The 20,234-nt window shown below is 44.9% G+C and overlaps 1 protein-coding gene across 1 annotated transcript; it reads left to right on the top strand.

Moving 5' to 3' along the window:
- Positions 1-1,411: 1,411 nt before the first annotated feature.
- On the top strand, positions 1,412-19,469 carry kctd16a (potassium channel tetramerization domain containing 16a; the record flags this gene model as incomplete). Its single annotated transcript, XM_083785530.1, has 2 exons — positions 1,412-2,240; positions 18,967-19,469. 2 exons carry the CDS (start codon positions 1,412-1,414, stop codon positions 19,467-19,469), a joined length of 1,332 nt encoding a protein of 443 aa, XP_083641656.1.
- Positions 19,470-20,234: the final 765 nt, after the last annotated feature.

Here is a 20,234-nt window from a genome sequence, read left to right as displayed (position 1 = left end):
TGAATCCCACTCAAGTCCCCATCGTGGCTGCTATAGCAACCCCTACATCCACAGCACACTAGGCTATTCTGAATGATCAGTGTTTTAGTGTGACCACTGCCTGCTCAAAACCATGTGTCAAGGGTCCTTTCATCACCAACCAACGCCTTCTTGCTATGCAAGAATAATAAAAGGCCTCAGAGCGTTTATTTCACCACTGTTTTCTGTTTTATAGGTTCAGCAAATGAACATGCAGAAAAGCAAAGGAAAAGTACAATGTTTTGTTTTCAATAACACTGCAATAAATAAATAAAAGGCTAAGCCTGAATATACTGTACACAATACACACATATACACACACGCATACACACACACACACACATTCTGAATTCCATCTCTTGTTGTGACCTCACTGATAGTCTCTGGATTGTTGTGTTGTTGCATTGTGTCCTATATATGTCCTAAAATGAACAAAAATAACTCAAGGTTAAATAGATCCTGCATCAGCTGAACAATCAATTATCATCACTACCCCATTCAATGACATCAATATATAAATAGACTGTGTTATACAATTTCACAACAATGAACTCATTCTACGTCGACCGTTCGGCAGCCTAAATGTAATTTGCCTTTAAGATGATGTAAGACATTACTTCATGGGACGTCCCCCCCCCCCCCCCCCCCCTCTTACCCAGCTTGGACTGGAGCAACATCATCATGTGTGCTCTGCTGTGCCGCGCTGTGCACGCACGACGCGGCTAGCTCCACCGTAGCCTACCTATGCTGCACTTTTGGAGAGATGGGCGCGCACAGGGCTCCAAATCCCACCGCCTTTCCCAGTAACATCGGAGTCTCAATTCCAGCACCACATTTTATGACAAGCGACGAATAATAAGGGGCGCAGATTTCCAATTACGGTGGACTAATTAGATGAGGACCCAGACACGTGAAGGTGAACCTTTTCCTTCAAAAACAAACAAAAACAAAGGAAACTCTGAGATATATAGGCTATATATTTTTTAAAAACTTTTCCCTCGTCGTGGAAAATGTCTGTGTGAAGAGAGGATTACAGTCATAGCATATGCAGTCACAGCCATGACTCGTGGTGGTGGCAGATGTGTGTAAGTGTAACATGATGCGTTCTGTAGTTGTAAATAATCGATTCCGTGCAAAAGGGAGGCACCGCGGATAGGCACGTTTACGCATGGGGTTAAACAGTACATGGGCAGTTTGGGCACAGCTCGAGGGTTGATTATCGTGGACATTTGTGAGGCATGCTTTGCAGCTTGGATCAGTGCTGATATGTGGGTGTGGGGGAAATCGACAGGCAGCATGCATTTGCATCCCATATGCTGCTGAACTTCTGGAACATTTGCGCCGCTCCGTGATTGAAGCTCCGGTTTCCGAGCAATAAGAACGGATTCTGAACATGGCATTGAGTGAAAACTGCAAAACCCAGCCTGCAAAAGAGGAAGGGTCAGTTCAGAACCCACCGTCAGATGTCATTGAACTAAATGTAGGTGGACAGGTTTACTACACCCGGCACACCACCTTGACGAGCATCCCGAATTCTTTACTTGGAAAGCTGTTTTCTAATAAGAAGGGCTCTTCAAATGACTTGTCGCGGGACCTTAGAGGACGATACTTCATCGACAGAGATGGTTTTCTGTTTAGGTATGTATTGGATTACCTCCGAGACAAGCAGATTGTCCTGCCCGACCACTTCCCCGAGAAAGGCAGGTTGAAACGAGAGGCGGAATACTTCCAGCTGCCCGAATTGGGCAAACTTTTGTCCTCCGACGAATCCAAACTAGTTCCAGATGATTGCTACTACAGTGACTTTGACGAGCCGTCACAGGGCAGCGACCAGAGGTTCTATTCCTCCTACTCCCTCGACCGGCGGTACGGCTACATCACGGTCGGCTACAAGGGGACTTGCACCGCGGGGGGCAGGGAGAGTCACGTCGTCGATGCCAAAGCGCCCAAAAAAGTACCCAGGATTTTCATCAGCGGCAGAATCGGTCTGGCCAAAGAGGTCTTCGGTGACACCTTGAGCGAGAACCGCGAGTCGGACAGGCCACCGGACCGCTACACGTGCAGGGTCTACCTCAAATTCAGACACCTGGAGAGAGCCTTTGATATGCTGTCCGAGGGCGGCTTTCACATCGTCGCCTGCAATTCTTCGCTGACCGCGTCCCCCATCACTCATTACGCGGACGACAGAGTCTGGTCCAATTACACACAGTATGTCTTTTACCGTAAGTGTATATTTTTGTTACATAATCATAATATGCATTGCTTTTGGGAGGCATAGCCCGTTTGTTTGCACGATGGTCCAGGGCAGGCTCACACCGCCAGGAGGCATGATTGGGTCGGTTCTTACTTCTTAGTACCCACTCTCATTTTGCATCTTTTACAGAGGATGACTTTTAATCTGCCCGACATTAGAGGCAGGCAACCCTGACCTCTGGTTTCAGGGGATGTGAGTCACTCTACAGTATGTCTGGATCCCCTGTGGCTATGCATACACTGTACTTAAACATGGATGACTGCCTGGATGCGGGCAGCTTAAGGGGGCACATATGTTATGCATAATTTAATACCATTTGGCCCGCAAAACTCCTCATTCAGTGCTGCTGCTGTATCCTCACACACACAAAATGACAACGTTTGGCAATAACTAGTAACTACACCATCATTACAGCCACACTCATTCCTTTATTTGAGGTGAGAGAAGTTGGAACATATGGCCAATTAAAAAGCACTAAAAAGCACAGTAGGTCAAGGTTGGTGGTGGGGGTGGATTGAGCAACATAAAGGCATATGGTTTGCTAATGAAGTGCATGCCCATGTTAAATGAAAACACAGAGACACGCTTTGACCTCACTATTCATATAGGATTTTATAGCCAAGCCATCACTCCACCATTCAATTCTAGTCACTATATGATAAATAGGTTTAATTGGTTATGGAAGAGGGAAGAGTATAGGTTAGAGTTTGCCTCCCGGTTGGGAGAAACAGTGCATGAAGCATTTTAGAGAACAGAGCAAAGAGGAGAGAGGAACAGAGACATAGGCCTACTGTAAGGATAATTTATACTTAGTGCACTAAGAAGGGAGAGCAGATGGACGGATGAGTGATTGAGTGGGAGTGAGAGTAAAAGTTGCATGAGAGCTGACGAGAGAGAGAGAGAGCATGTACTCAGAGTCAGGGTGAGAGATGGGCTGAGAGAGAGGGAGAAAGAGAAAAGAGAGAGAGAGAGAGAGGGAGGGAGCCAAAGGGGAGAGGGAGAGGAGGGGGCAGAGAGCAAAAATAGAAAAATTAAGTAAAGGAGAAGGTGAGTTTGGGAGAGAGAGAATTAGCTCAGTAAGACAGCAGAGAAATTGAAGGAGAGCAGACAAGGTTGAGGCTGAGGGGAAGCAGATAGAGAGAGTTAAAAGACAGGTGGGCTTAATATCTCAATGATGGACTGACTTGACAGGACAGTCCTCACTCCTCAGGAGCAAACCTGGCCGGTCTCCCCTGATCAGAGCAATACTGTAACCCGATTCGGAATGTGGGGTGCAGCCTGCAGACCTGGGTCAGGTAGACTTGAACCAAGGAATGAATGGAGACAAGCGCGCCGTTGGGAGCACTCAAAACAGATGTGTTTTATTTTCAGCAGCATGTGCTGCCTGCCTGGTGCTGCTGCAAGCTCCCACTTGGCTTCTACGGAGCGAAAAGCTGGGATTGTGGATTTCTGGGTTTGTTCGGATGGGTTGGGGAAAGGCAGTGCAGTGCAGTAAACAAATTGGGAGTTACTCTCCCAGACCGATGGGTTCCTCAATGCCAGTCACACGGTCCTTCCTTCCTGTCATATGCACCAGTTGTTTCCTGCAGGCTTCACTAACTCCTTTCAGCATCATGACACCCAAGCAGACATTCGCTGATTCACTGCTTGGCCTCGGGGGCTGAGTGGCTGATAATGGCTCATCTGTTGCGACAGTGGGGTGGACTCTGTCCCTTTTTGACGTAAAGACATCGTACTGTCAATTATTATTTGCAGGCCTGCCAAGTAAGGAATACACGTTTGGTGTCTCCTTTCTGTCTCAGAGAAAAAAGAACACTGATGCTTTCAATTAATCAACAAGGAGACGGCAATGTCATTGCATGAAACACTTACTGTATATTCCATTCATATGATGGAAATGGCCAATCTACAAGCTCATAATACGTAACGATGCAATGCATTATGTAGATCTGCTATTTTTGCTGCACCACACCAGTGGACGACTTGTTCAATTAAGCAGGCAGGCCTAGGCTATGTTTGAGAATTTTCGTGGCATCAACAAAATAGGGACTCCAGGGATATTGAGGTTAAGTATATGGTTGGTTAGAGTTGGTATAGCACCTTTTATATTGGATAGGAATGACACTTTACATTTGCATTTAAAGTGTTATGAGAGAGAGTGCATTTTCCATGTGTGTCAGAATGAACAGGATTTGTAGTGGTGGCTCAAGTGATTAGAAGCTTTGGAATCATCGTGTCGTGATCATGGGTTCATTGCTTTCTGCTGGGAGAAGCTGACTGTCAAGCATACAAGAGAGGCTTTCACTGTGGCAATCATGAACCTATGATTTTATTTGTTGAGCTGCTTGAAATGTAGGTCATTTATTATGATGGGGACGTTTAGGTTGTAGATTATTAGTGACAACATTATTGCCATGGTGATAAATGTCTCTAACCTCCTATTTGCATTGGGACCAGGCTCCATGATACTAATTATCTCTGGGGGATGGGAAGAATGTTGCCTAATTAAAAAGCAATCTGAGCTCTTACAATATTACCTTGTCTCTACTAAACCACTGGAGAGTTACAACTTATTATCAAAGACAAGCAATGTCCCATTTTAAATTGCCTGAGAGATTAAGCCAAATTGACAAGATGATTAAACGCATTAGCCTTTAGTTTAATGTCTGTTTTAACACACTGCTTAACAATATGGCATATTTTCCATAGGGAGAAACTTTGTTTCGTCATCGTTTATGCTGAGGGAAATTCAGAATAGAAGATGAGGTGCTATTACTGTTGTGGCATAACATGGCCTCGGAACAGGCTTTGGCAATATTGCTTCCACATCACTGTGGCAGAGAACATAATCATTGTACAGCAGTGCAGGTAATGTCAGACACAATTTCATTTTCCCTCTTCTGAAAGAGCTGTGAAATGGTGTCTGTCAAAACGAGAGGCACACACAGATGGAGAATGATTGCGCTCTCCAGGTGTGCTCTGTTAATATAAATGTGCAGTCTTCTTTTGGCCTGCGAAATGGGATGATTTGTGGGCATAATGGCCTCTGAACAATGGCCACAAGACGACAGCAAGAGACGGGAAGGTAATCAATTGCTTGGGTGTAATGGAGGCTGAGATTGGGCCGTCCCAGCCTCCCAGAGAGGCTGGTTGCAGCCGGGATGGATTGGCGGTGCTTACGCGAGATGAATGGAGCTCCTATGAATAAAGTCACGTCAGTCTAAAGAGGTCTGGAGTGAGGTATGGAGTCTATGGACGCGCAAGCCTCTGCCATTCTTCTCACCAGAGCTGCTCGACCATGGATGCTCCATCATTCCGTCTAGACAAGCCTCCTCACCCTGGAGTATTCCCCCCCCAGTATATTGAAAAGATCCAGAAGGAAATGGGAGAGAGTTTTTGTTTTGATATGTAATCAATCGTCATTATGGATTAGATTTGGTGACCCTCTTAAAACACGCACACACACACACACACACACACACACACACACACACACACACACACACACGTATGCACGCACACACACACACGCACACACACACACACACACACACACACACACACACACACACACACACACACACACACACACGCACGTATGCACGCACACACACACACACGCACACACACACACACACACACATACACACACACACACACACACACACACACACACACACACACACACACAGCACACAAAGAAAGCATAAAACAGGCTTTATGATCCCTGTAGTGTCTCGAGGCAGACTGTTGACTTGCTCAAATTCAAAGGAGGGCAAAAGAGGGCTCTGTTTTTCCTTAATTCTTTGCGGGTGGGTTCTCAGATTGTCATCCCCAGAGACACAAGGACACTGTCCTATCAGAGCTACCCGCGATGGAGCGTATAGCCTATATGTCTGCGTGCAGGCCTATCGCAATTATTACATAATCGCCCGATCGCAATTATTGGAGCTAATTGCAATTATTTTTGCATAAGTGCTGATTCGTCGTTTCCATTCATCTAATATAAAAGCGGGCTAAGCAGCTGGATTTCCATCATAATCATCATTATCCATGCTCTTTTATTCTATCCTTTCAACCTGGCATCACTCTTTCGCACAATTTTATAGAAAATTAGTATGGCCTGTCAATTATTATTTTACTGAGCGGTGCCCGTGGGACTCGTGTGGACGAGGACCTTTGTGGCGTTTCTGGACAGATCTTTGTCAGGCATGCCCAAATATGGAGTCTATGCAAATGATGTCAGAAGTCGGTGGGACAAATACGTCTTTAGGCAGATTTTAAAATCCTTTTAACTACTTTTAAAGCACTACATGGACCTTAAATCTGTGATCTTCTGCCCCCCCAAGGTCAATGTGAGATCCCTGCGATCCTCTGACAAAGGCCTCCTCATGGTTCCTGGGACTAAGCGAAAGACAAAGGGTGACCGTGCCTTTGCAGTAGTTGCACCTACATTATGGAACGCCCTGCCTTGCACTTTAAAAAACGCTGAGTCTGTCAATATTTCTAAGAGTTTGTTGAAAACGTTTTTATTCCGGAAACACTTTCCCGATGTTATTTGACCTTGATCATGTTGTTCTTATTGCTTGTTCTACTCTTTGTAGATAGAATGTATCATTACACTGTCCTGTTTTAATTTTGATTGATTTTTATTATGTTCACTGTGCAGCACTTTGTAACCTTGTTAAGAAAGGTGCTTTATAAATACAATTTACTTACTTACTTACTAAATATGGAGTCTGGCCCGGGCAGAGGCCTTGTGATGTCAGCTGCGGCCCTGGGCAGAGGCCTTTTGTGGCGGTCCTGGTCCTCCGACCGGCTCGACACCACATCCCTGTGGGGGTGTGGAACGCGCGTGTCAAATCTGAAGTATAGGTGGCGCGAACGGTTCTCGAGTTACGTGTGTGTGTACAGTCGTACACACAGTACACACACAGAAACTTGGTGCATTTATAGTTAGAAAAAAATATGAATTTCGTATATATTTCAGTGACAGGCTTTATATAAGCTATTCATTATCTGCCCTGCAGCATTCTTTGTTTACAAAGAAAGCCTAATAGGCAAAACAAGACATGTCATTTTTATTTATCAACTGAAATGCCAGCGACAGTGCCTGGTGTTTGTATATGCAGGAGGAATGCTGCGAGGACCTCCTCCCCTCCCTCGATATATAATATAAATGAAGTGAAGCACAAAGCCAGATAGCAAGAATCCCATCGACCCTGAATCTCATCCACGCCAATTAGCAGTTGTGCCGGCTCGCGTGGCATTTTTGGCCCGCCGGTCGTTCTTTAACACTCGGTCTGACCTCTACCTCAGCCGTATCAGCTATATTTTACAGAGACAATGGTTTAATTTGCATCATTGATCGCGTCCAAGCCTCTGAATGATGTCTTTGTAAGGCAGTGATTGCATTGGCGTCTGTACACCTGCGTGTGCAAGGTAGCCAATTTGGAGAACAAAATGACAACACCGTTTAAAGGTCCCAGCGAGGATTCCTCCTCGTGGTGGGACCGCTGCGGCCACCTACTGCCACAGCAATGAACGGAAGAGCTGATGACGGAGGTCGGACTTTTACACCCACCATGTCTTTGAATGTTGTATCCTCTGCACTCACTGCACTGACAGGGAGAGAACTCCCCCCCCCCCCCCCCAACACACACACACACACACACACACACACGCATGTACATGCACACACACACACACACACACACACACACACACACACACACACACACACACACGCACACACACACACGCACGCACGCACACACACACACACACACACACCACCTTCTGGGGAATCATTTATGTGATGACTAGAGCTCTCCAATACTCTCCAAGACACACTCTCTCCATCTTTCCTTCAATCTTCCCCTCCCTCGCTCTCTCCCTCATGCTCTCTCCCCCACTCTCTCCCTCACTCTCTCTCTCTCTCTCTCCCTCCCTCTCCCTCCCACCCTCACTCTCTTATTCTCTCTCTGTCTCTCTTGCTCTCTCCCTGACTCATCTGACTCCATCAGTACTCGTTGATGGGAGGCTGCGGGTTGGGGTATAGGAGTCAGGCCTGTGGGGAGGGAGAGTACACAAAACATTCCAATCTGTGAGCCTGGGTTGTTCATTTCTCTTGTCAGGGAGAGACTCAGAGCCTCAGGGGTTGTTCATTTCTCTGTCATGGGAGAGACTCAGAGCCTCAGGGGTTGTTCATTTCTCTGTCAGGGAGAGACTCAGAACCTCAGGGGTTGTTCATTTCTCTTGTCAGGGAGAGACTCAGAGCCTCAGGGGTTGTTCATTTCTCTTGTCATGGGAGAGACTCAGAGCCTCAGGGGTTGTTCATTTCTCTGTCATGGGAGACACTCAGCCAGTCACCCTTCTGACTCCGGGTTGGGACAACGCCCTCTTGTCACCGTCAGTCAGCCAGTGGAATTCAATTGTAACTTGGTTCAGGGACCGGACTGCAGACAGCAAATACCCCGGGCAGCGTGAGCATCAGTGTGCCCTTGGGTTGTCACCATCAATCCTTCTTAGATGGACATCTTGCTGATGTCATTAGCTCTTTTTTTTTCATCATAAAGAATTTGATTAAAGGTTGCTTCAGGAGCGTGGTCTGAATGAGCCAAGGTAATTTGGAATCTGATATTCAAATGTATGCAAATATTATGGACATACTGTATATTGTAATAGGTATAGCGAGGTGCTGACTGGGTCCGCTGGGCACGGGTCTGTGGATTGAGACCAAGCCCGCATTGATCCGCAGTATAGAACAGTGAAGCTGCCGTGGCCTTGTGGACAAATCTGGGATTGCAATCCTGATTGGTGCTCATTCTGCTCAAATACGGAAAAAGCGTACATCAGAGAGCTTTGTGTGCTGGTTTCAACCAACATGGACAAAGTGTTCTCCGGGTCTTATATGGACGTAAAATGAAGCCTGTCAGTCCTTGAACTGTAAGTCGCCATCTTTGTACATCCGTTTGGGGCCCAGCTGGCCATTGGCTGGCCCAGACAACAAGGCCCCCTTCTTCTTCGTTGGTTTTTATTTTGACTCGAACGGGGGGTGGCTCCCGATCATAGACTGTAACGGTAGCCACGCCCCTCAGAACATACGCAACTTTATGAGACTTTAAACTAGTGACTGGAAGCAGAAAGTATTCATGACCATGTTTATTAAGGTAATACAGTCTAGGTGAAGTTTGGCCCAAATACATGGTAATACTATGGGTTTTTTTGGGCCCAATGACAGCGCCAACAGGCCATTATATGAACTTTCAGGAAGTCCCGATTTTCTTAGTGGCTTCACAAAATATCTGTCTGACTGCCCCCCTGGTTTCAACTTCATTGAAATGAATAGGTCAGGGCGGGGCAGTCCTTTCTCTATATTATATAAGTATAACAAATATGATTGAGACCTGTCTGTCACCTGCTGAAAGGTTGACACTCAAGGAGGTAATAATGGGTTCCCAGCAAGGACTGGCATTGGTTTCATAAGACAGAAGTCTTTTTCCACTGCAAGGACACTCTGGCCTAATTTGCGAGTTAACAAGCACATAAAAACAATGCTCATCCTCCTGAGGCGGTGGCAGGACGAAATCATTTGGGTAACTGGAGATGGGAAGCATATAAAAAATAGAACTGTATCTAGCATTTTACCTCTGCTTGCTTACATGATGCAGTGGTGGCCATTGGCCAAAGTACTCAACCTCAGTTTCTGAGTCAAAGTATGGGTATACTCTTGGTCAAATATTACTCATCTCCAAGTGAAAGTTGCTCAGTCGAATTTGTACTTGAGTTAAAGTACTGGAGTATATACAGTACTCAAGTAACTGTACTTTCAGGGCAGCTGTGGCTCAGGAGGTAGAGCAGGTCGCCCAATGATCCCTGGGTCGGCGGTTCTAATCCCGGCTCCTCCTCCTGTCCACGTGTCGAAGTGTCCTTGGGCAAGACACTGAACGCTTCATTGCCTCCAGTGAGTTGGTTGGTGTGAGCTCGCCACTATTAGTGTGTGAATGTGTGCCGTCGACTGTTCGCCGCTTCACCACCCAATGTATGAATGAATGAACCATTGTGAACTGAAGCGCTTTCAGCACTTGGAAAAGCGCTATGAAATGCAATTCATTACATTACATGATATGAGATTAACTCTGCCTGGCTGTATAAATATGACAAGGTTTTGGGGTTTTACTAACAGCTTTGGTGCTTTGTGCATTGTTTCTGTCTTTATTGTTTTGTATCAAAGGCTAGAATATACAATGTGCTTGAACTAAAACCATGCAAAATGATGTCATCACTCCAGTGTTTGAGAATGAAAGTGTCTTTACTGGATTATTCACACTGCTTAGCAGGGCAGGCTGTTATTGTGGGAAGACAGATGGCATACAAAAAAGGGATTTCAAGCAAGTAAGCGAGCAAATAAACAAACAAAAACTTATATCTTCTGAAATTCAAAAGTTCAGCCAGATTTGGTCTGAATCATGCAGGCAGCAGCTTAGCTCTCGAAAGGTTGCTTTGTGCCCCAGTCCTATTTTTATCTGTTTGTATTGGGGCCACGGAGCATGTTACCACTGAGATTGGATACTTCATATTTGAGAGGCTGTCGGGTTCTGAAGCCACTGTATGCAATGGATTGCTTGGATTGCTGTTACAGCTCGCTGACATTGCACAATGCCTTGAAGAAGAGTTCAACCCAGTGGGGTTTCCTCTGTCTGTCTGCCTTTGTTGTTGTTGTCCTGATGGTCTTCTGACTCACATTTCTGTTAGTGATGGATAAACATGATGATGATGGCTATGGATCACCAGTCTCTGTCTGTCTGTCTGTCTGTCTGTCTGTCTGTCTGACTGTCTGTCTGTCTGTCTGTCTGTCTGTCTGTCTGTCTGTCTGTCTGTCTGTCCATACGTCCATCCGTCTGTATAAACTACAATTCTTTAATTAAAATCGATCAATCATGGTGGAGAATTCAATTTGTTGCCATGCATCTGACAGATTCCATGATTGCAAAAGCATCAGATGAATAGGTTGCTAAAAGAAACACATCCTTCCACCCTTCCTCCATCTCAAACACGAATGAGTCAATATAGACAACAGAGACAAAACAAACAGTATAATTCGGCAATAAATCCACTGACATTTGCATGCAAGCTGTTTGTGTCACAGAACACTGCATTCAATCCCCAACTCCTACAGTAAGTAGCCTACATCCACACATTTACTGACTGAATTGTTTTTGGTTTGTGTTCAAATGAAAAAATTAATATTCAGACATGCAAACCAGCGACAGCTCCAGAAAGTTGTGACTGGGAGGACTATTGGGGGGGGGGGGGTTGCCTATTCAGAGCAGGGGGGCTAATTATTTTTGGTTTACATTGAAGTCAGTCAATTGGGTTTGTGGGGAGAGGGGCTTAGGGGGCCTGGGCCTTCACCAGAGGGCGCTGAAGCCCCCCCAGCCCACCTGGAGCCGTCCCTGACGCAAACATTGAATTTCCATAAAGTTGCGAGATTTAAGTTAAGTTAAGAGAGATGAAGTAGTTAAATATAGTAGTAAAATATCCTTGTAACATCTCTCTCTCTCTCTCTCTCTCTCTCTCTCTCTCTCTCTCTGTATATCTCTCTTTCTCCGTCTTCCCCTCTCTCTTTCCTCTCTCCCTCTCTCTTGCTCTCTGTCACCCGCCCCATCCAGTGCCATAAAATAAATAGTAGGTGGCACTGCTATGACGACTGGGACAATTTTGGCACATATACCAGTTAATGGCCAAATATAGGCGAGGTAGTAAAGGAAGGCTGTCAATGCCTATTGGGTCAGTTTTGGCACATGCCAAGGTAGGACTGGAAGCACTTTGGCACCATCAAGTGCTTTGGAGAATAAATTACATTTATTTGAAAAAGCAGAAAGTGGAGACGACAGCACATGTCCAGTTTGTGACTAACTGCCCAAATCTGTGTGCTAAAATAAAAAATCACACCCGTGTGAACTGAGTGGTGCAACTCCATGTGGGGGTCCCCGGTGGGTATACCCGGAACTTCCAGACCCACAGGAACGCTCCCAGGGTGCCGGCCCAGTTCCGGTGAGCCGCCCGCGTCCGAAACGGTCGAGAAATGACAGAGTTACTGTGTGGGGGAATTAGCAGACAACACACTCTCTCTCTCTCTCTCTCTCTCATGGCACAATGGTTAGATAAGCAACCTGTGAACCTGAAGGTCAGTGGTTTGAATACTGTCCCCGATAATGTGTTGAGGTATCGCTGCGCAGAAAGAGCTTTCTTTTAGCTTATTTCAAATGTTAGGCTTAAAGGCAATGATGAATATGATGCCAACTAACCATGTTGTCGCTATGGTGATACAATACATACGCCTAAATAGAATACGTCTTTGTATTGTCTTTGCGTTGTCTAGAATGATGGAGTACAGAGAATCTGCAAACTTTTGTCATAATGACTGGATTTCTGACTCGAGTTTAAAATCTGCATTATAAGCAACATGTCACAGAGATACATGTCAATCCCTCAGCACTCTGCTCAGCTGTTTAGAATGGTCATTTGTTAATTTCATGGTCTTTCTCTCATAAATATTGCCTATACTAGGGTCAGTTTCGAACCAGGGTCAGAACTCTATAACCTTATTGTGGCATGTATGCTCTTACTCACTGTGTCACTGGGGGTGCTCCTCAGTTGGTAAATGTTTTGTGTGACCAAATGATCAGTTAGTGGCACCAGTTGTGTGCAACTAACCGGTTGCCACTGACAGCAGTGGCAGCGCTGCCTTGCACCGACGTAAAACGCGCTCTCTCCCTGTCCTTCCACAGTGCAGATAACAACAGACAGCCTACATCGCTCTGTCTTATTCATGACTTATAAGTTAGTTATGCACACTCACACACAGCCACAGAAGTGAAGCCCCAGTCTTTTAATGGGGCCTGGAATATGATCTGTTGTGCAGGCTCTATAGATCTGAAGAAAAGCACATTAAAAATCAATGGCTTCCCTGAAAAGATACCATAGTAATACGCACCCACTTGTTTAAATACTGCGTGCCTGTGACTACGCCGTTTCCTGGCAAGATTTATTACAGAGTCCTGTCTTAATGACCATCAAATGTAAAGACGTCAACGTTGCTACACACCAGACGGTGCACTTTAAAAGCCACATTTTACACATGACAGCTCACCACCATCATTATTGTTTTTTTTGCATGCATGTTCAAGATGCTGTACGTATACCAGACCTTCAGGGTTGGATTCGGAGGGGGAAATTGATGACTCTGCTTTTAACTCTGGTTGGAAATTGGGATATATATATATATATATATATATATATATAATTATATATATATATTTATGTGACAGTGACAGTCTGATATGTTTGAAAATTGATATTGATATTTTATAATATCACAATCACAAAATAATGTTGACCACTAGTGATGCACAATATTATCGGTATATCCATATCGGACGATATTTCAGAAAAATATTGGTATCGAACTGAACTGATGTCAAAATAATTCCGATACTTTTCACAGATCTTGACCGATATTTCACAGATTGATTGATGCAATAATAATGTGATAATGTGCTTTGAAAATCAAAACAATTCAGCAATGAGCTCAATATAAATATAATATTTAATAATGTAATATATCGGTATTGGCCGATTGGACCCTGTATATTATCAGATATCGATATCGGCCAAATTGTCTATGTAGTGCTATCGTGCTCTATTGACCACACTAACCCCTTACTTTGGGCACATTTTCTAAATGTATCAAAATCAATTTTGTAGCAAAAAGTACAAAATAGCAGCTCTACAAGCTCACAGTGTTGCAACGATGTGTTTTGAGCCTGTAAATGTGCTATTTTTCATATACAAACAAGTAGGCCTAAGCGATTAAGAAAATGTCTCCCCCCTCTGTTTTTTGCGGTTACAAATCAAACCCTGAGGACCTTGTTCGAGGTTCATTTCTTAGACAAGAGTCAAATGTTTTAGTCGACCCAAAGTGCGAGAGCCGGCTCCTCCCTGCCTGTCAGTGGTTAACTTACATTACAATTCATCCCCCTGCACTGGCCTGAACATTAATGATGCTATTTATTGGTTGCTGGCCGGAATCCTAGACATACAGGCAGACCCTCTGGACTCGCATCCATCCATTTAGAAGTAACATTTAAGTATGTTTACTCAAGTACTACACGTAAGTACAATTTCAAGGTAATTTTTGTTTTCGCTTATTTCGTGACAGGGCCTACTTTAAAACTTTAACTTTAACATCCGAGAACCAAATATTGTACTTTTTACTCCACTACAAGTACTAGCTATACTAGTTACTTGGCAGATATAAATAATTAAAATGCATTAACCTCCTAAACCCCAGGGCGGTCCAGGGGGAAAATCCGCAACATCGGAGTTGGAACCGGAGACCAATTGGGTCTCCATTGACCCGCTGAGCGCTGTTCAGAGGTTCTGAGCCGCTGCCCCCGCCAGAGGAACACTTAAGCCTTATTTTTATACTTCAGAAATTTGAGAATAGCCGATCTACAAGCTCACAACGTGTTGTATCGTATTGCATTGTGAGCCTGTAGGTTGGCTATTATCTTCTCATTTTTAGTACTCTTACTTACTAAGCACAGTTTGATGGCAATACGTTAAGTGCATTATGCTCAGGTAACATTTTGAACAGGGTATTTTATGTACCACATTAGTAACATTGCTACTTTTCTGTAAGTATCTCTTCCACCACTGGAAATAATATACTTGCTGTCTCCTCCCTTCCGGTTGTTTCACTGCTGAAACATCGGCCTCCATTTCGTTGCTGTCAGGCAGAAACCTGTTATGTCCATATGTCTACTTTCTACCTATATTCTCCCCACCCTAGTTCTAATTAAGAACTAATTAATTAATTTGTTAATAATAACACAAAGGAAGATTTTTTGGACAAATGAGGTTTTCACACAGACAGCGACGATTTGCATGCGGTTTCAAGGGGGGTGGGGGGGGGGGCATATTTTCTGTGGGTGGAAATTGGTGTTCTGATTGGTCTCTTTGCTCATGGATTAGCCATTAAAAAGCTGTTAGGGTGTCTCCCACTATCAGCCCAACGCAATCATAGCACTGGCGATAAGGTCATTACTACAATGAACATAGAGGGGTTTAAAATCCCTCTTGAACTCTGCTCGATATAAATTGGTATGCAGTGGAAGGAGCTAATGGCTGAATTATTGCTCCCACTGAGATATCATTGCCATTGAGTTTACAGCATTACATCGGAAAAGCTATTAGGAGTGGTTTTTTTTCCTTCCCCAAGCCTAGGCCAGAGTCCATTTGTTTCCTACACAAGTACACATTGCTGTTTCATAGCGATCAAACCATATTTCTACTCTGCAGTCTGCAGTGCATGTGTGTGTGTGTGTGGGTGTGTGTGTGCGTGCGTGCGCGTGTGCGTGCGTGAGTGCGTGTGTTTGTGTTTCAGTGCCTTTTTGATAATCAAATGAAATGTAGTTCTAGGATTTTTCATAATGTAGAATGAAAGGTATTGGTTTTGTCAACTTAAATGAAACCCTGATACTGCACCCTCCCCCTCCAGACGCACGCACGCACACACACACGCATGCACGCACACACACACACACACACACACACACACACACACACACACACACACACACACACACACACACACACACACACACACACACACACACACACACACACACACACACACACAGTCACACACACACACACACAGTCACACACACACACACAGACACACCACAACAATGCCTTTTGACAATCTATTATAAAAACTGTATAGTTGACGAGCACAATACAGAAACCTGGTTCCTTCTATACAGAAAACTAGACCAGACAGCCAGCAGTAATGTGTTCTCATGTTTCTATAAACTGCAGGAGGAAGATAAGTGAGTAGGAGGAAAAGTTCTGTTATACTTATTATTAGGACATGAGTTGGTTCGATGTGGTGTGTCATTTGCTCCATGCACTGTAGGTATGGAGATAATGTCTGTCTGTCTGTCTGTCTGTCTGTCTGTATCCGTCCGTCCGTCCATTTTATTATCCATGTATATTTAGGTATTAGACAGCTAAAGGTCTGGTTAATGTTCTCACACACACACACAAATAAACCTGCCTAATGGTGATGTCACTAGCAGGCAGCTTTCTGAAGTGTCCACAGTCCTCCTGTGAGACACAGACCAAGTAGGAAAAAAACGATACCATTTTATCATGAGCTTCAGTGGGAACCAATTACATGAAGATATTCTGAAAATGGGTGAAATGAAGTCGTCCTTTTAACTATCAGTCATTCATATTTTCGGGGACCCCCGCCTGGAACCCTCCTCAAGGACCTCTGGGGGGGGGGGGTGATTGAGAATCACTTGAGCTCCATATCCATGGTGTGTGACAGTAAGGTCATGACAACAGGGCACCACAGTGGTCTCCTGGCACCGGCCCACTGCTCACTGACCCCATTCTGTTGCTACGGCTCCGCAGCGCCAGAGATGACTTATTATGATGTCTTCTTGGGTTTATTCTGCCGACGTCGCTGCTGCAACCCCATCTGACCGTGCAGCAGGATCTCCTGCGAAAACCTTGTATGTCCAAAAATGGTCACTCACTGTTAAAATAACCATGTGTTCACGTGGATCCAATGTAGTTATTATTTAGTCACAAGCTCTTGCTAATGATTTATACTAAAAATGAAACCCACCCCAGACAGACTTTAACGACTTTCACCTCAAAAATATATCAAAAGTTTTGACAATAGCAAATCTATACGAGGTTATAATGGCGGCGCGTTGCCAACATGTGATGTTCTAGAGTGGCTATTTTCGCTATACTTTTGCACACACTCTTGTAAATCAAAGTAGGGCATTCAATTATTTAAAAAAAACATATTGAGATTAGGGCTGTCAATCGATTAAAATATTTAATCTGATTTATCGCATAATTGTCCATAGTTAACTGTGATTAATCGCAAATTAATCGCATATTTTTTATCCGTTCTAAATATACCTTAAATCAGTGGTTTTCAAGATTTTTCATATCAAGGTCCATTATTTATTCTGCATTTGAGCCACGGACCACCATTTGATGACATTTAGCCTTCCAGACCCAAACTAAAGAACTGTATTGATGGCCAATGGTACCATTACGAGAGATAACAGGCCATGTTGATCAAAATAACATGTTTTCTAATTCTTAAATTAACTTAAGTAATGCAGCTGTTTAACAATTATTCAACTCTTCAGTGTAAAATTGCCATGCATCTCTCAACCATTCTGTCAAACTTCACAGTGCGTTAATCGTGCCGTTAAAAGGATTGTGAGTTAACTAGTTAATAGTGCGTTAACTTTGACAGCCCTAATTGAGATATGAGGTTTCTGCCCCGACAGCGCCGAAACAATACACTGTCTTCTTTATTACGGGGTGGCCAGGTTATGGTTTTAATGAGACGTTGCGAGGATGAGCTGATTACTTTGGCTACGAGGCTAGCGCTGCCGCGGGACCCCCAGAGCTCAGTGGAGCGCTCTGGGGGTCTTCTTCTCTGACAGAGCAATATGCATAGCATGGACCACTGCTACCCCAAAGCTCAGTTATTAAAGGTCAAAGTTAAGAACCTACACCTTCTTATATCGTTGCTGTCGAGCAAAATACATCGTATCTCCATATTTCAACTTTTCTTTTGTCTTTTCTCGTGAATGAATGCCTTATACTTACTGCGATGCGATCACATAGAATGCAGAGTTTGATTGATTGATTGAAATATTTATTAACAGTTTGTAGAATTTACAGTACATTTTAAGCACAAACTCAATACAAAGACTGTCAACTGTGAGTGGACGACCCAATTAAGCATTACACTTGTTTACAACAGGGTCCACATTGTTCAATTCATCAAAACATTTAAAGACATACAAACATTTAGAGACATACAAATAGACATTTCTATGTAGCTAAATTCATCATAAGAGAGACCGACCGGCCTGTATGAAACTATAGGATCTTCATCCAAGGTAAACTAGTGTCACTCTAACATTTTCAAATAACATTCTGTACATTGAAACCAGCATAACAATGTTTAAATCATATCCTATATACAGTATTTTGGAAGACGTTCAAATGGCTGTGGACATTTTGTCAGGTTGTGTTTGATCGCTACATAATCCGTTCCCTTTCATTACTGCTGGAGTGTGTCACATGCAGACACCGCTGCAGCAGTACTCCACATCTTTACTGTATACATCTGCTGTGATGTATGCTTATGACAACTGACGTGTGTGTGTGTGTGTGCGTGTGCGTGTGCGTGTGCGTGTGCTTGTGCTTGTGCTTGTATTGCTATCCTTGTGAGGACTTTCAATTCGGAAAAGATTCAGGTTGGAGTTAGGGTTAGGAGTATAGCGGTTAGATTTAGGGGTTGGGGTTGGAGTTATGCTCTTATAGGCTACTACGCCAGTCTCTACATCATGGTCACGGTGATCTCGCAGCTCTGGTATTTTCGGCCTTTATGGGGGGGGGCTGGGGCTCTTGGTATAAGCCAAGGAGTGGAGAAAAAGGGTGGTGGCGGGCGAAAGGGGGCGATTGCATTTATAAAAATCACCGTCCTATAAAACGTCAAACATCCTCACACAAGTATATTAACTGAAACGTGTTTGTGTGTGTGTGTGTGTGTGTGTGTGTGTGTGTTGTGTACATAGGCGGCCCCTCCAGGTGGTCCTCGTCCCACTGCGACTGCTGCTGCAAGAGCCACAAGAGCGAGCGGGAGGGCGAGAGCGGCACGTCCCTCAACGAGCTGTCCACGTCCTGCTCCGAGACGCAGTCGGAGGCCAGCTCCCCGCAGGGCACCGTCATCTGCGGGCCGGTGGCGCGCCAGCAGCAGCGCCCCCTGCCCCCCAACATGATGCACAACAACAACGTCCAGACGCTGGACCGGGCCATGATGAAGAAGGGGCCCGCCGCGCACAACATGCTGCAGCAGGCCGAGATGCAGCGCCGCAAGACGGACGGGCTGCGAGTGCGCACCTTCGGCCACCTGCGGGACCGCGAGGCGGCGAAGAGGAAGGCCAACAAGGAGAAGATGACGCCGGAGCAGGAGCTGGATAAATGCATCCAGGACTTCCGTCGCATTAGGATCCCGGAGCACTTTCCGGAGAGGAAGTACATGTGGCAATCAGAGCTCCTGAGAAAGTACCGTCTCTAAGTGTGCGCACGTGTGTGTGTGTGTGTGTGTGTGTGTGTGTGTGTGTGTGTGCGTGTGCCTGCGTGCGCTCGTGCGTTTTGAGTTTGAGCGAGAGAGAGAGACAGGAGGAGGTGAGGAGATAGAGCGAGAGAGATGTGAGACGAGGCACCTGCTGTGCTCACATCACTTCCCATGCAGGGTAACAGAGGAGACGTTTCACTTAAAGAAAAAAAGACAAAAACTGTAACTGAAGACAACGATGGACACTTTATCGCCAGCATGACAGCAGAGCTCACACACACACACTCACACACAGGCACACACACACACAGGCACACACACACACGGGCACGGGCACACACACAAACACGCACACACACACACACACACACACACACACACAATACATCCAGGGCCATGTGACGTGAGTCACATCTTTTGTAATGTATGCACAAGTGTTGTTTGTTAATATGCACCAGATGTGTACATCAGGTTACTCCTGCAGGGGCTATAATTACTGCTAACCCCCCCACCCCACCCCTCCCAACTGACCCTGCTCTCTCCCCAGGAGGGGCGTGGCTGTCAGCCAGGCATGGTAAAAGTTCAAGCAACAAAAGCAACCTCAGGGGCGACACATTAGCCACAATTAGCTTAGCATCAATCTTTATTTACATGCACGCACGCACACACGCACACACACACGCACACATGGACGCAAAGTCGCAAACACACACACACGTGCAGTTACCACAGTTTTATTTTCTATGGATGTAGACATGATGCTGT

The sequence above is a fragment of the Protomyctophum parallelum genome (genome assembly GCF_964188405.1).
Source record: "Protomyctophum parallelum genome assembly, chromosome: 16".
Lineage (NCBI taxonomy): Eukaryota > Metazoa > Chordata > Actinopteri > Myctophiformes > Myctophidae > Protomyctophum > Protomyctophum parallelum.
This window is presented reverse-complemented; position numbering and strand designations above follow the sequence as displayed.